At 32.5% G+C, this 14,107-nt stretch overlaps 1 protein-coding gene and 1 long non-coding RNA gene across 4 annotated transcripts; one reads left to right on the forward strand and one right to left on the reverse strand.

Moving 5' to 3' along the window:
* The first annotated feature begins 116 nt into the window (after positions 1–116).
* LOC122608153 lies at positions 117–3,579 on the forward strand. 2 transcript variants are annotated; one of them, XR_006325322.1, is made up of 3 exons: positions 117–337; positions 2,844–2,909; positions 3,000–3,579. It is a non-coding gene; the product is annotated as an uncharacterized LOC122608153 (long non-coding RNA). The 2 variants fall into 2 exon arrangements; XR_006325232.1 differs by lacking the exon at positions 117–337 and having other exon boundaries at positions 2,450–2,909.
* Positions 858–13,028, reverse strand: LOC122606624 (rop guanine nucleotide exchange factor 14-like). Of its 2 annotated transcripts, none has more exons than XM_043779830.1 (8): positions 12,838–13,028; positions 8,267–8,370; positions 4,397–4,783; positions 3,962–4,116; positions 3,794–3,868; positions 3,238–3,495; positions 2,110–2,454; positions 858–1,388 (listed from the first exon to the last, which is right to left on the reverse strand). In XM_043779830.1, exons 2-8 carry the CDS (start codon positions 8,352–8,354, stop codon positions 1,032–1,034), a joined length of 1,665 nt encoding a protein of 554 aa, XP_043635765.1. In that variant the 5' UTR covers positions 8,355–8,370; positions 12,838–13,028; the 3' UTR covers positions 858–1,031. The 2 variants fall into 2 exon arrangements, with proteins under 2 accessions (XP_043635765.1, XP_043636467.1); XM_043780532.1 differs by lacking the exon at positions 12,838–13,028 and adding an exon at positions 12,618–12,635.
* Positions 13,029–14,107: the final 1,079 nt, after the last annotated feature.

A 14,107-nucleotide genomic window follows, 5' to 3' on the forward strand; every position in this document is an offset into this window, starting at 1 on the left:
CAAGAAAGCATAAATTTACTAATATGCCCCTAATGAACAACAAAGGTCAAAAGCATATCACCATATACCATACAGAAAACTAGACCATCAAAAATTACACCTTCAATTATGATATTTCCGTGTACAGAAAATGATAACGTACGTCAGTCAGTATACGTATTGTAACCCACTTGAAAATTGAAATGTGATTCAATATAATTATGACATGTATGGACTATATTTTTGGCTTCTATGAGATTTTAATTTCTATGCTGGTTAAACCGAGAATCCACGATCACAAGATATGCATTTGTACTGCCGAGTTTGCAGAGTTTCTTGTTTGAAATCTGAGGAAAGAGTAAGCTTTCGAATTTAGATACGGCTTTTGTTCAAAGTGTCGGAAAATTTCTCTATTTGGATAATCTTTCATTCTTTCTCGATATCTATTGCAGTTCTTGAACTTCTCTAGTTTTGAGTTTTTACATCAATACTGTCATAGAATATCTATCAATATGAAGTCAAGTAAATTATATATGATCTTATTTCTTGGTGAAAATGTTGATGTTTCCATATGGGTCCTGTAACTACTAACTGTTCCGTAAGGTTACAAAACTAACTCCTCTGGAACCCCCGGCCTATAGGGAGTGTAAATTTTGGCAACCCAATTATTACATCAAGTAATTTCTACTGCAAGTCTGCAACCAGTTTATATTAGTGTAAGAGCCAATTCTACTTTTACCCTTTCTAAATTTTATTTATCTTCATCTCTAACGCATTTGCTCAGTTTTACTGTAAATGCATGATTCGCAGGAATAATAGAATTGTGTAATTGCAATTGGTTTTCGTAAGCGAAGTCATTTCTTCAAATCCCATCTGCATAGGTGAAACTTGCTTGATGTTAATTAATCACCGAGCTATGTGATTATATGGTTTAGTTTGTCCTGATTCTTACATACCAAAGCATGAGTTTTTGTATAGTATTATCAAGTACTATCATTTACATATACTGATATACATATCCAAAACTAGGGTGACATATTTGGAGGTGTAAATCAAGCCTCTTTACCCATACAACATCGAGGGCTTCTACTAGGGGTTGCTGTGACCGAATTTGTATATGTCTCGTCACTTAAAGCAGAGGTATATGAAGCCTTTTCGTCTTTTAACAAACTCAACTTCCCTTCTATGCTATTCATCTTATCAACTGATGTGTACCTTGCACTAATACTGGAAATAGAAATACCTGATATTCCGTAAACATTTAACCCTGGAAGGCTAATCTTTGCCAATGGTGAATTAGGATCGACTGATACATCCGCTTGACAAATGTCTCCAATTCTAGCCAGTATGTTGAATGCCAAGTTTCCAAGTACACGAGAATAAGCTTCTAAAATGGCGTGTGCAATATCCTGTGTACGTCAAGAAACAATTACTGAATAACATAGTTCGTACCTTTGGTTTTTGGCCCATCTAGTTATGGATGAGTCAATTTAGGGCATTCGCCTTTTGGCTATCAAGATGACCACTAACAAAGTAGTTGTGGGTTCTACTCCCACTTGGGACAAATCAGAAAGTTGCCACTAATGTTATTTAGTACATAAACCTCCCATAAGTATACATTTTATTCGTAGAGTAGTACTGTTAATATAATATATAAATCAATAAATCATGTTTTTCACGTTGCCCAAAGAAGTTTTGGGTCAGCCCATCCTGATTGGCCTGAACTAGAAATGACCTATTTTGGCCGAATAACGGATCAAACTAATAAAATATAAAATAGCTGAAGGAAAATATTTCGAATAGTTGAAAGTAGCCCAATATATACTTTTTTAGCACATAAAATTGCCCAATAATTTTTTAAAGCATGTTTTCCTAATCTGGTTACCTGGGGACGGCGAGTCTTTTGACTCTGATATAAGCGGCATAACCGCGGTATCCACGTGGCCATTTCTTAACCCTTCCACTGACCACCCCAAGATGTTACATAGGGAACTTTGAACCTAAGTCAGGTCACCTGACCACTTGGACACCTCATACCAAGCTCATTTTGACCCATTATCCAAGTTGTGTATCTACTTCACGTCTTCACCAATACTAACCAATAAAATGACATTTTGTGGATGATTTTACCTTTCCATTTTGAATTTTCATAACATCGAGAAAGGTTTGGGGAAGGTTGGGGTATCTGGTTCTGATTTGCTGCAAAAGAACTTCAGCTCGGTTTATTAAAAAGTCAATCTTATTGAGCTCCATAGAAGGATCTTTGAAGGACCATGATGTTCTTGCGGGAGATCTAGCTCTGGCTTGTATCGAAATTCTCTCTTTCCATGTGTATACTGCTGCTTGAAGTCTGTTAATAGTATCAAGAGCACTGTGTTCCGATTTCAAGTTTAGTAATTTAAGCATTCCGGCAGCTGATGAAGAGGCTGTATTTAATGTCCTATAAAGATCATCACCAAGACTTGCCTTTGCCGACTGCAATATATGTAAATGAGAAAACTAAGTCAGTAGGATACTTTTTAAGGTTTCCTGGTAAGTAACATACAGATGGAAGAATGGGCAGGTTGAGCAACGGTACAAAACGGCTAATTTATCTACGGTTTGAAAGGGCTTGTGACAGTACGTTTTATTAGTATAATCTGTAGCTTTTGACTTCAGAGCGTGACACTCACAATCCTAATAAGTTTTGTGAATACTGAGATTAGTAGTTGCATGCTTTAAAATACATCTGAGTCAGAAAAGACTTGCCTTCCCCGTTAACCTGAATAGGGAAAACCTTATCCGATTACCCATTTTACCGTTTCATGCTTAAAAACGCACATTGATTGACCTTTGACTCGTTTGGTTTTGGCTATATTTTACAGTTTATTTGAAGATGGAAGATGAGAAGTCAGAGCCAATAGGGTAACGGGCTAATCTGGTCTTTCTTGGTACGTGTCTGGTTAGATAGACCAAAAAACGTTCATTTTTTAGATTTTTTTACAATGTGTTTAATACTGATATGATATATTAATCTATAGTCAAATATTGTCACTACACTTCACATATGGGAGGAGATAGCTTTGGGGCAATATAGGCAGCTACCCCACCATGTTTACTCGTGAAACTTTTTGAGCCAGTTGAGATTAAAAACATCCCAAATAAAACCAAGTAAATGGCAGAATGGCACACCGAATCCACCTTTCTGGAAGTGAATCGAAGTTGACACCTACCAATATGATTCTGAGCTTAAAGCGTGATGGTTAGTGCAGATATTACCTTAGGAAGTGCCTCGCTGATGATATTTGGTATAGGCATTTCAAGCAGGATAGTTTCATTTATAGCTTTGGCAGCCTTGAAAATTTGGTGGACCAACTTTGCCTGATTGAGCAACTTTTTCCTCTCGCCATCGGAAAGTCCACCTATGGGTACTTGTGGTGTAGGAAGCCACCATGTTTTGCTTTCTTCTATACCCCTGTTCTTTCCTTTTGCATCTTCATACCAAAATTCCATGTTTGTCATAGCATCTAGAGTTTCCTGTCAGTGTGTTTTAAGCCAACTCAATAATTTGATGAACAAAAGTATTCAAGTCATATGATAATAATACAGGTGTTGAAATAAGAGAGTTGTATAACAGGTGAAAATGAGTAATTCTCAGACCGGGTCAGGTGAGGGACTCAAAACATATGTAGTTAGAACTCAGAAGGCATATGAAGGGTGTCTAAATTGACACACCCTACACTACCTATTTTCTTCGTTGACTCGCTAGTGTTAAAAGATAGCTGATGTATAGGTTAAGGGTTCATAATTTAGTGGTAGTGAAGAGACCACCTACAAGAAGCATGGAGTCCAATTTGCGTAGTGCTGGGAGATTCATGTGAATGTCTCCACGAGCTTTTGGTCTCATGATCTGCTTTGTCAAATTGCATCATGAAACAGTTTAGATTGTTGGCAGAAAATGTTGAAAAACCCAAGAAGTTTGAGTATAAAAAGAAATAAATGCCTCTAGAGTTCGGCCATTGGAACCATATTGCTTAGCAGGAACCAACTCGACCATATAGTTTGTAGGCGCAAGTAACCACTCCATCTCTGTTCTCCAGTTGCTTTTTCTCTCCTCTGGCAGAGGCTCCAGTTTCCAAAGCTCCCCAAATACAGCTCCTGTAAATTAATACATGTCTAATGAAGTTGACTTCACTATGTAAAATAATATACAGTCATATAATGTGCCTTTTGTAAGATATTAGGTAATCAATGTTATCGAGCAATATTGGAACACCATTTTTTGTATTCATATTTGACACATCTATTGCGTGTATATAAATGTGGACAAAAAGTGCTTTGGTTCAACCCAGTCTGACCCGACCCATTACCCAACCTGCCAAAGTGCCCATTTTTGCTTCATCTATGCTATGGAGTTGAAATGAATGAGAAAGTTTACCAGCAAGCTTTGTTATGGAGTTAGACAAAGCCAAAGCAGATGAGTGACCCTTGCTCCCTCCCGTAGTATCTTCACCCAACAACAGTTTTGCAAATTTTTCTTTCATTATTTCCACGTCAGAGATATGTACTATCAGTGATGGTTTTTCTTTGGTAACATTTTTTGGGGGGGTTTCCGAACATTCCCATTCGTCTGGTTGCTGTTCATCTTTTTTCATCATTGTCCATTGAGAAAATGATCCCGAAGCATTGTTGCTAGAAGAACAAGTTGAATCATCTTCGTCAAGGGAGTCAGTAGGATACTCATCTCCTCTACTTGCGACACTTTCATCCTCACAGGAATTTGAACTGAGAATGCAGTTCTCAAGCCCATTATATGTCATAATTCCTGAAATTTTTTAGTCGTATTTAGTTTTGCAAGTGTTTGTAAAGCATGAGACCTAAAATGCTTCAGATAAGATCAAGAAAATTTTTAAGTTACACAAGAAAGCAAAAGTTATTCATTGTGTTAAATAACCTAATCTAGCATAGTTTTGTTATGATGCTTGTACTTCATGTGTTAGATATGAAGTTATATCTTGCATTGAATTTGATCATTGCGTGATTTGCCAAAGTCAAGAGGATAGCAGAGGTTCCAAAATGGGCGGGTCAGACATCCTGGGTAATGAGTCAAAACAGGCAACTTTGGTTAGGGCTGGGTCCGGTCAGCTGGGAATGACTTTGCCCTGAATATCCTTTTAGATAAAGGTAAAGTTCTTTTTTATCAATTAGTGGGTCAAATATGTTTTGAAAGTCTATACAATAATATATTTTCTCTTTTGTGAATAATATAATTCCAGAGTTTTATGCATTACAAATGCATTTTAGTGATTTTAAAACAAAGAGGCAGCTGACCTGTTAGAGATAAAAACATACATATAGCAACCTATCTATAACTAAATAGGTTGAATACGAGACATTTAGATGTTTGCTTCTTTTTTTGAGCATGCACGAGACATGTAGATACCTCAACATGATCAAAAAAGTTATAATTAAAGCCATCTAAAGTTGTTTCTTGCTAAATGTTTTCTTGGAAGACCCTTTTACGTCTTGCTCTAAATTAAGAACCAATAAAAGACTATAGACCCACGATCGTATTAAGCGTAGAGTTTGTTAAAGCTTACATGTCCTATTTCAGTGACTAACATGTAAATATTAGCAACAAAAAAAGTCCAAAAATGTTAGGTGAAAAGGAATCAGGTATGAATTATATTTTCACTGTCATGAGTTTCATTTTAGTGAAATTAATGCATGGAAATGATATGGAAGTTGAGGATTTGTGTCTACTCCCATAATGATAAGCACTTGCAGACCCCAAGACTGAATACAACCAGGTTCACAAAAATTTTTAGACCAGATACATATTTCTCTTGGATCCAGTTCATTTTTGAAAAATCAGAATTTTTTAGCCAAGTTTACACTACGTAAAAAACGATACGGCTCACAGGCACTCCTGGGTCCGCCCGTAATGAGTATATTAAAACTTTAGAAGAGAGCCAGAAAGGGTAGGTGACATGAATCATAGAGTTACCAACTCTCAAATAATACAGTTTCATTCTTTAGTAAAGACAAGCACATGCTGCAAGTGTTGTAGACTTGTAGTTGCATTTAAAAATGCTTATAGTTCATATAGGAAGCTGCACAAATGTTGGGGCCGAAATTATGAAGATTCCTTTTTCCAAAGGTTTAGGGTGCAGTTAATTTCAATGGTCAAGACTAGTTTAGAAATGACATCTTGAAGATTAAGAGTTAACAATGGAGTCAAATGACTCAAATCTAGTCATTTAGACATGCATGTAGCATATCAGGTAAGCAATTGCAGATACAGTTTGCATGACAAACATTCTAAAAACATCTTAACGTAGAAAAAAAGTATAGAGATCCAAAAGGTATCTTTAAAAACTAAAGGTGGCAATTCCGACACGTTCTTTGATAAAAGGGTCGATTTGGGTTATGTTTTTCAAGTCTAATGTAACAAATTACTGGTTGAAAATCTTCAAAAATATATTTAAAATTGTTAGATCATTATTATGAATATTAATTTATAACATATGAACTAGTTTTCAGTAAGTCTAAGTATAGGAAAACAAAAGTGGGTTGTCAGACCAACCCAATCTGTTTTAACCCGTAATCCGTTTTGACCGGTTACCTGACTTGTCAAACCCACCCATCTTGCCATTAATGAGTCAACCGCATGTACTTAGAGCTTGCAACTTTGTACTTGGTTCATCTTTTTCTTGTTTTATAACTTTTGTTAATTTTACACTCTCAATGTCGTCTTCCATGGGTTTTGGGTCCCAAATACCGTCTTCAACGGTGTATGGAGGAGGTTGTGGCTGCTTCCAGGTTCTACCAAAGGTATAAAAGGACCTCCAACTTACGGGTTTTGGGTCCCAAATACCGTCGGTGTATGGGGAGGTTGGGATGTAGAAAGCCTTAAACCTCCAACCTTGCTGGGTATGATGATCAAACCCATGACCTCTGTATTCAGAGGCAAGGGCTCCAACCACTAATCCAATCCAGTTGGTTTTATAACTTTTGTTAATCTTATTCTTTATTTATTTTCTTCTTGTGGCTACTTTTTCCTTTTCTTGGTTATTCCGATGCTGATCCAATTAGAACATGAAGGTTTTTTATTTCAACAAAAGTCAATCCCATTTTTTATAACTTAGATCGGCAAATCCACAACAATATTCCATTCTTAGCAGTCATGGAAATCTAATACTATTATCCATAAAACCATGTGTCAGGATTTCTGTATCATTTTCTAGAAAATACTAAATGCATCACAAGAAAAAAATTAAAAAAGAAAAAATTCTAGGGGAGCCATACTTTGACTTTAAACTTTATATAGTAATTGCTTTTAATTAATGAAATAAATTTTGGAAATTGACGTAACGTAACATGGGCATACAAGGAATCTCATAAAAGTTGAGATGTTCCAACTAGAAAACTAGCATGTTTTTATAACTTTCCAAAAAGCTAGAAAATGACTATTATTTCCCCACCACTTAGGCATATTGTAGTTATTTCGTTAGTGGGTGTGGTACAACTAGTCTCACAATACAAAGAAAAAAATTTAAAAATCTAAGGGCCACCATATTTATTTATGTCGGTATATTAAAAATATTTAAAATCTTGTTAATATTTTTATTTTTTTGAGCAAAAGTTGAGAGCCATGGATTGGGTTTGTATATCACTATCACTTTCATTTTTAAGTTTCTTTTATAGCTTTTTCCTTCACCCCTACCACTAATCTTTATAATTACACATTTATTGATTAAAATAAAAAAAAATACAAAATATAGTGTGTGGCAAATACATAGTAATTCATTGAAATTAAGTTTGTGCAAAGAGTCGTGTTATATAGTAATAATCTAGAGTTTTGAGTTCTAAACAATTATAGTGAGTTACTGAATGTTATGGTACGTTAGCGTCGTACGTGTCGTGCAAGTTTGTTAATCGATCAATAACAGAAAGTTCTGTAGCGATAGCGATACAAGTTAGCGCGTATCTAAATCTAAAAAATTCAAATATTTTTGTTAGCAATTTGAATATGACTGGTGGTGCACGGACTTGTTAGAATTCAAACCATATATATGTTGTTGCTTTCAACTATATATATATGTGTGTGTGTGTGTGATAGTAGTGGGTAAAGAAATCAAATCCGTACACTATTACTTACCAAATACAAAGACATTTTTATTATCATTATTGGTCTATATATAGGGCTATAGATATATTTTAAAATAATTATATGGCAAAATTTCAAAGTTATGAACAATTAATACTGTTAGAATATGCGAGATAGCTAGCTAGAAGGAGAGCATACCGTTTGATGGTCGATCAAAGTCGATGCTCCAGTTGCCGATTTCCTTGTTCCGTGTACAACAAGCGAGCCGTCTCCTCAAGAACACCATATCGACCTTTAATGGACTATTAATATAAAGTTTATGTACCAATTAATAAATTAATTAACAATCTTTCAAGATGGGCGGGGAATGCGAAAATTAGCTAGCTAGCTAAAAACTAATGTCGTCCTGTATTACAACAACAGTCCACTCTAAGGTATCTATCTCCAATATTCTATGATATATATATATATATATATATATCAACTTCTTTTGGTCTTTAGCATAAACAAAGACAAGAATAATGTTTGAATTGCTAGTGACATAGACATAGATAAACAAAGACGTACATGAGAAAGCCAATTCAATTCAAATAAGTTGACTAATCCAAAACTCAAATGATTGATGATTCACATTTTCACACAAACACATGGGCTATAATAGACGTGTTTTGATTGTGTTTTCTTTTTTCTTATTCTTTGTTCGATAAGATTCACCTACTAACTAATACAAAAGAGAATTGATAATAGTACCAAATTATTTGATTATTTTATCACAGTTAATACTTGTACAGTGTACAATGATACTTGTATATGGTAATAAGAAAATTAAAAAGAGTGGTACAAATATCATCTCCTAATACACCAATGAACTAGTAGCTCAGTGGTACCTGTCTCCGCTTATGCGTGGGGTCCATGGGGAGACCAATTGAATACTAAGGTCAAGGGTTTGAATCTTATTCGTCCCAATAACAATGGATTATCATGCTCAAAAGTTTCACACGGTAGTAACCCCTTACAAGATATAAAAGCTAGGTACAAAAGTACCAAAAATTTGCGTGTTCCTTCCAAAATACACGATTTTAAATATCATCCCCTAATAAAAAATGTACTTGCTAGTTACTCGTTAGATATATGTATATATTCAGATTAAATTTATATTAAATTGGCAAGGGACCAGTTGGCAGTTAGCTCATTTATTGCAACTTGCTGGTGGTCAGTTTTTATGGTAGACTTGCTAGTGTTCAGTTGTTGGTACATCTTTTGTCATTGTTTTTTTTTTTTCTACCTAATAAAAAAAAACTTATTAATTTGTTAAAGACACGACAATTAATAGGAGTAAAACTTAATAGTCAAGAACTTAATCATTCGGTCAAAATTCATGTTTATTTTTAATTTAATAAACAAAAATAACCGTCAATTAATTATATTTCACTTAATACATACAAACATTCTTAATACATTCAATACTTAATGTATTCAGCACTTAATGACTAAAAAAAGGAACGGGCCTAAGTAGCATTTTGAGAGTTTGATATTAATGTACGAGTAAAATGTAAGTAGTAAATTTAGTGTGCTGCATATAATTGTCAAAGAAATATATGTAAATTAAAAAGTACTTTAACATTCCATTCTTACCCACTTTAATAACCAAAATGGAAATTTTGGCAAAGCCAAAATCACCATCGTTACGATCGCATGCCACTTTCCTATATTGTAGTTATCAGCTTGAAACGGCATTGATATTATAATATATATATATATATAGAGAGAGAGAGAAAAAAAATTGAAAAAGGCATTATCAAATGCGGTATATAGAATTGACAAAAGTTTCAAAAAACTTAGGTATGTTCTATGTATATAGGTACTAAAAGAGTAAAAGTTAGTTAAATGCCAAGTTAGAAAGCCTAGTACCATAAATTCATATCTCTAGTTCTTTACATTTTCGAAATCCCAATTAGAGTAATGATATATCTTTAAAAGTTACGTATCATTTTAATTTAATAAAGGAAATGCTAAATATAGCCCTAAGGGTTGTATTTAACGTGTATAAAAAAACTTGTACTTTTCATATTAAAAACATGCTCCCTGATTTTCATAGTAAATGTATAAACAATTTATGCACCTTAAACACAGCCCTAAGAGCTGTATTTAGCCAACCCCATTTAATAATCATTGTAACAAAATTATTGTAACAAAATTATCATCATTTTGGAAAATAGAATGATAGAGAAAGAAGATTAATATATAGATAGACACAAACAAAATAAAAAGGATTTTTATGAAAAGAAATGTAACCACGGGAAATTTGACTAAAGAATGGTCGCATAATGTAGCGGTCTCATGCATATCTATACTATATTATAAAACAAAAAGTCTCTGTCTAAATTTAAGTTTCAACATTTACTTTTTAAAAATGCCCCCTATATATCATATATTTACCTAAAATAACTATATTACATTTTCTCTCTCCTCAAATCTCAACTAATCATTTTTTTTTCTCTCTTCGCCATAAATCATTTATTTCTTCAATTCATTCAAAATCTTTTATCTCAAAAACCGTATATCGATAAATCATAAAAATTATATAGGTGTTCTTAAAATTTCATGCTTTTTCATTAGAGATATCATTCGATATACTTTCAACGAATTTTTAAATCTAAAGGCGGAGCCCGTACGGCTAAGGCATTTGGCTATTACACTCTATGACCTATCATCTTCTATTACCTATAACACTTTATGACCTATCACACCACCATCTCACCAACGCAACACGCGAGTACTTGCTCGTTATGAAACAACTTGTTATTGAAATTATGGTTGCACAAATTGGGGATAGTGATGGTAATTTACATCGGATCATAACGGAAAAAATTGACTTTTTTTTAAAATTATTAAACGATAAAAAAAGAAGAAAAAATATACGTATTAAATAAGCAAAGGTGAAATGCAGCAACTTAAATTATTAAATTAAAATTAATGGTTAAAATTAAACTTTTAAAGCCATATATCCAATAATTCAAATTGGTCCAATTTTAAATAAAACTTTAAAGGATTTCTATCGTTATATTATAAAATTTAATATAAGGACGTGATATAAATGACCCATTAAATTAGAAGTAGTATTAATATTGAATATATTGATATATGATACTCGTAATATATTTGTGATGTTCGAAACGAGATATGTCCACGGTTGATGACGGGTTTGTCGGTACTATTCCCATCACATACTATATACATAAAAGTATTCATAATTATTTTCTACTTTTTGAAATATATATGAAGTGTAAATTTCTAAATAAAGTTGATACTTCTTTTCATTTTAATGCTTTTGGCATTTTATATGTATTTAATAAAGATCATCAAACACACAATTATTGCGAAGTTGGCCGTACGTCGTGTCAACCCATGACAAATACATGCACATACAAAGCCTTAAATAAAAATAGGTGTATCCGTATGTAGATTAATCAACGTTAATCTAACATTCTATCGAATAAAAATGTATCTTTTTGCCAATCTTTACAATGTATTTTGTATGTATCGAATAAAAATGTGTTTATTGCCAATCTATCGGAAAAAAAATAATGTATTGTAAAAACATACATACATTTTTGTAGATCAAACTAATTAAAAAAGAAATGCGACATGTAAGATAGTGTGCTTGTGCTGTGTGCATATATCATATATATATATATAATATATATATATATTCTATATATATATATTATATATATATATTAGATGTATGTATAGTATCAAGACTTTATTATATGATCGATCATGAAGCATGCAAATGTAACTTGGTAACTCTCAGTTATACACTCTGACTTTCACAGAAAATGTCATATTCGACGATGTATATCTATATATCTATATCTATATCTATATTATCTATATAAACAAACTATCTCCCTTAAAATTTAACACTCTACCTTTAAAATCTTTAATTTACCCTTTTAATTTATATTACCATCAAACACTTTATTCTTGAAATTCCAAAAATACCCTTAAAAAAAAACTTACGCTTGTCTCTCCTCTTCCGTGAAGTTTCTCACATAGTATACCAAAAAAACACACATGCGTTATCGAATTTAATAATCAATCAACATAAACAACGCTCACTCTAAAACAACGACGGTTTGCACTTTCAGCCGGACTAAGAAACACTTGAGTTGAATCATACACTCATGTAATAACACGGTACAACTACTTAACCAACGTTTTTTTCCTATGCCCCGCCGCATCGCGCGGGTACAAGGCTAGTATATATATATATATATAGAAGGTTGAGATGTAAACAGATTTATTACGACAAAATTAGCTAGTTTTTCATGGTTCTTAATGAGTAAAGATTGAATCTCCTTGAAAAGTCTATGAACTAAAAAATGTGATGATGATATATATAGTATACGTACTACGTCAAATCAAAGGTAAAGAATTAAAATTTAATTTCTAATTTTGCAACACACTATAACAGTAGTAGATTTCGCAATAAATTAAAGAAGACGATTTTGGATTTAAAAATATAATGGACTAAATTAATCACCTCGATCTTCTTCACAAGCTTTTGATATGATATGAAGAACGAAAACTGGCCTATAAGATAAGATATTAAGATATATATATATATATAGTATATGATCATAAAACATGGAATATATATGGATGGATATTCATTATTATTTTAATTAATGAATGAAGAATATGTAAAGCTAGAAACAAGAATGAAATTGAAGGAGGTCAAAAACTGGTAGGTAAAAACAAACCTGCAGCAAGGTTCATTTAATTCGAATTGATCTTCATTTCTGATCAGTGATCGATGATGTTTAATTTGTTACTCTGTGTGTGTGTTGACAGTGTGTGTTTTTAGCACATGATCGATGAGGCAATGCAGAAGTATAACAAAGAAACAACAGAGGAGAATGTGGTTTTATAATGGTGTGATGAGCTTTTGGATACCTCTTCTAGGATTTGAATATTTGTGATGGATATATAGTCCGCGAGTACTAAATACTAATACTTCCCTTTCCGGAAGGAAATTAAATAAACTTTTAGATTTTAAACTTAATTGACTTAATAAGTGAGACATAATACAATAAGTCATATGGTTAAAAAAAATTTCCTGACTTAATAATTAATAAACATTAGATCTAATACAATAAGTCATTTTAATGTTTTTTTTAAACTTAACTAACTAATTATCCCGGGTTCAACCCGGGTATTTCTAAACAAGTTTCGTAAATACATGTTTATTATCATAATGAAACATAAAAAAAAAACGTAAGGAAAAATGTCTATATTGTAGAGGCAAATAAGCAATGTTATTATACATTAGGCTTATATTACATTAGGCTTGAAAGATTTAAAAACTTTCAAATGAAGAGACTAAAAATTTAAATTCAAAAGATGATGTCATAAATTAATTAGATAAATAATACATATTTAATAAGAAAAAGTCTAATGATGTCAAATAAGATTTTTTTTAAAAAAATATTATGTAATTACAATCTTACTTTATTTATATTAGAGATTAGTATGTACTAAAAGTAACAAACATGAAAAAGCACAAATATACCGATTGTCAATTAAGTCGTTGCTTTTTAATATCTTTTCTTTTAGACAATATTATTCATACTGATGCATAAAACAAATAACAATAATATATACTTATATTATACATAAAGTATTTTTGTAGACATGACTTGATTTCGAGTCGGTCATTTTTAATGTAATGCTTCTTATTTTGATTTATAAATCCGAAGATTTGTCCAGATAGCTTTTTCTGCAATTTGAGAAGAGAGCCAGAAATGATAGCGAAATAGGATTAAAAGGGAAGGGTGTCGTTTTTTTAATTTTTTTTTTCCCACAAGTGATTCTAATAGAAATGATACCACGGCCGATGAAAATGATATATACCACCGTTGATTTAAAGTAGTGGGCTAGAGCTAGAGGATGGTTTTTGAATTTTTGATAGTAATTGAATCAAGGAGATGTAAATGGATGGTTAATTAAGTAGCTATATAGTAGAAGCTTGGG

Source organism: Erigeron canadensis, chromosome 1, assembly GCF_010389155.1.
Source record: "Erigeron canadensis isolate Cc75 chromosome 1, C_canadensis_v1, whole genome shotgun sequence".
Lineage (NCBI taxonomy): Eukaryota > Viridiplantae > Streptophyta > Magnoliopsida > Asterales > Asteraceae > Erigeron > Erigeron canadensis.

Excerpts from the sequence above, each read along its gene's own strand:
- LOC122606624 (XM_043779830.1), bottom strand. The coding sequence starts at position 8,354 with ATGGTGTTCTTGAGGAGACGGCTCGCTTGTTGTACACGGAACAAGGAA. Across the intron at positions 4,784-8,266 it reads CTTTGATCGACCATCAAACG|GAATTATGACATATAATGGG; the intron begins GTATGCTCTCCT and ends AAAAAATTTCAG. Across the intron at positions 3,869-3,961 it reads CCAATGGCCGAACTCTAGAG|ATCATGAGACCAAAAGCTCG; the intron begins GCATTTATTTCT and ends TTGACAAAGCAG.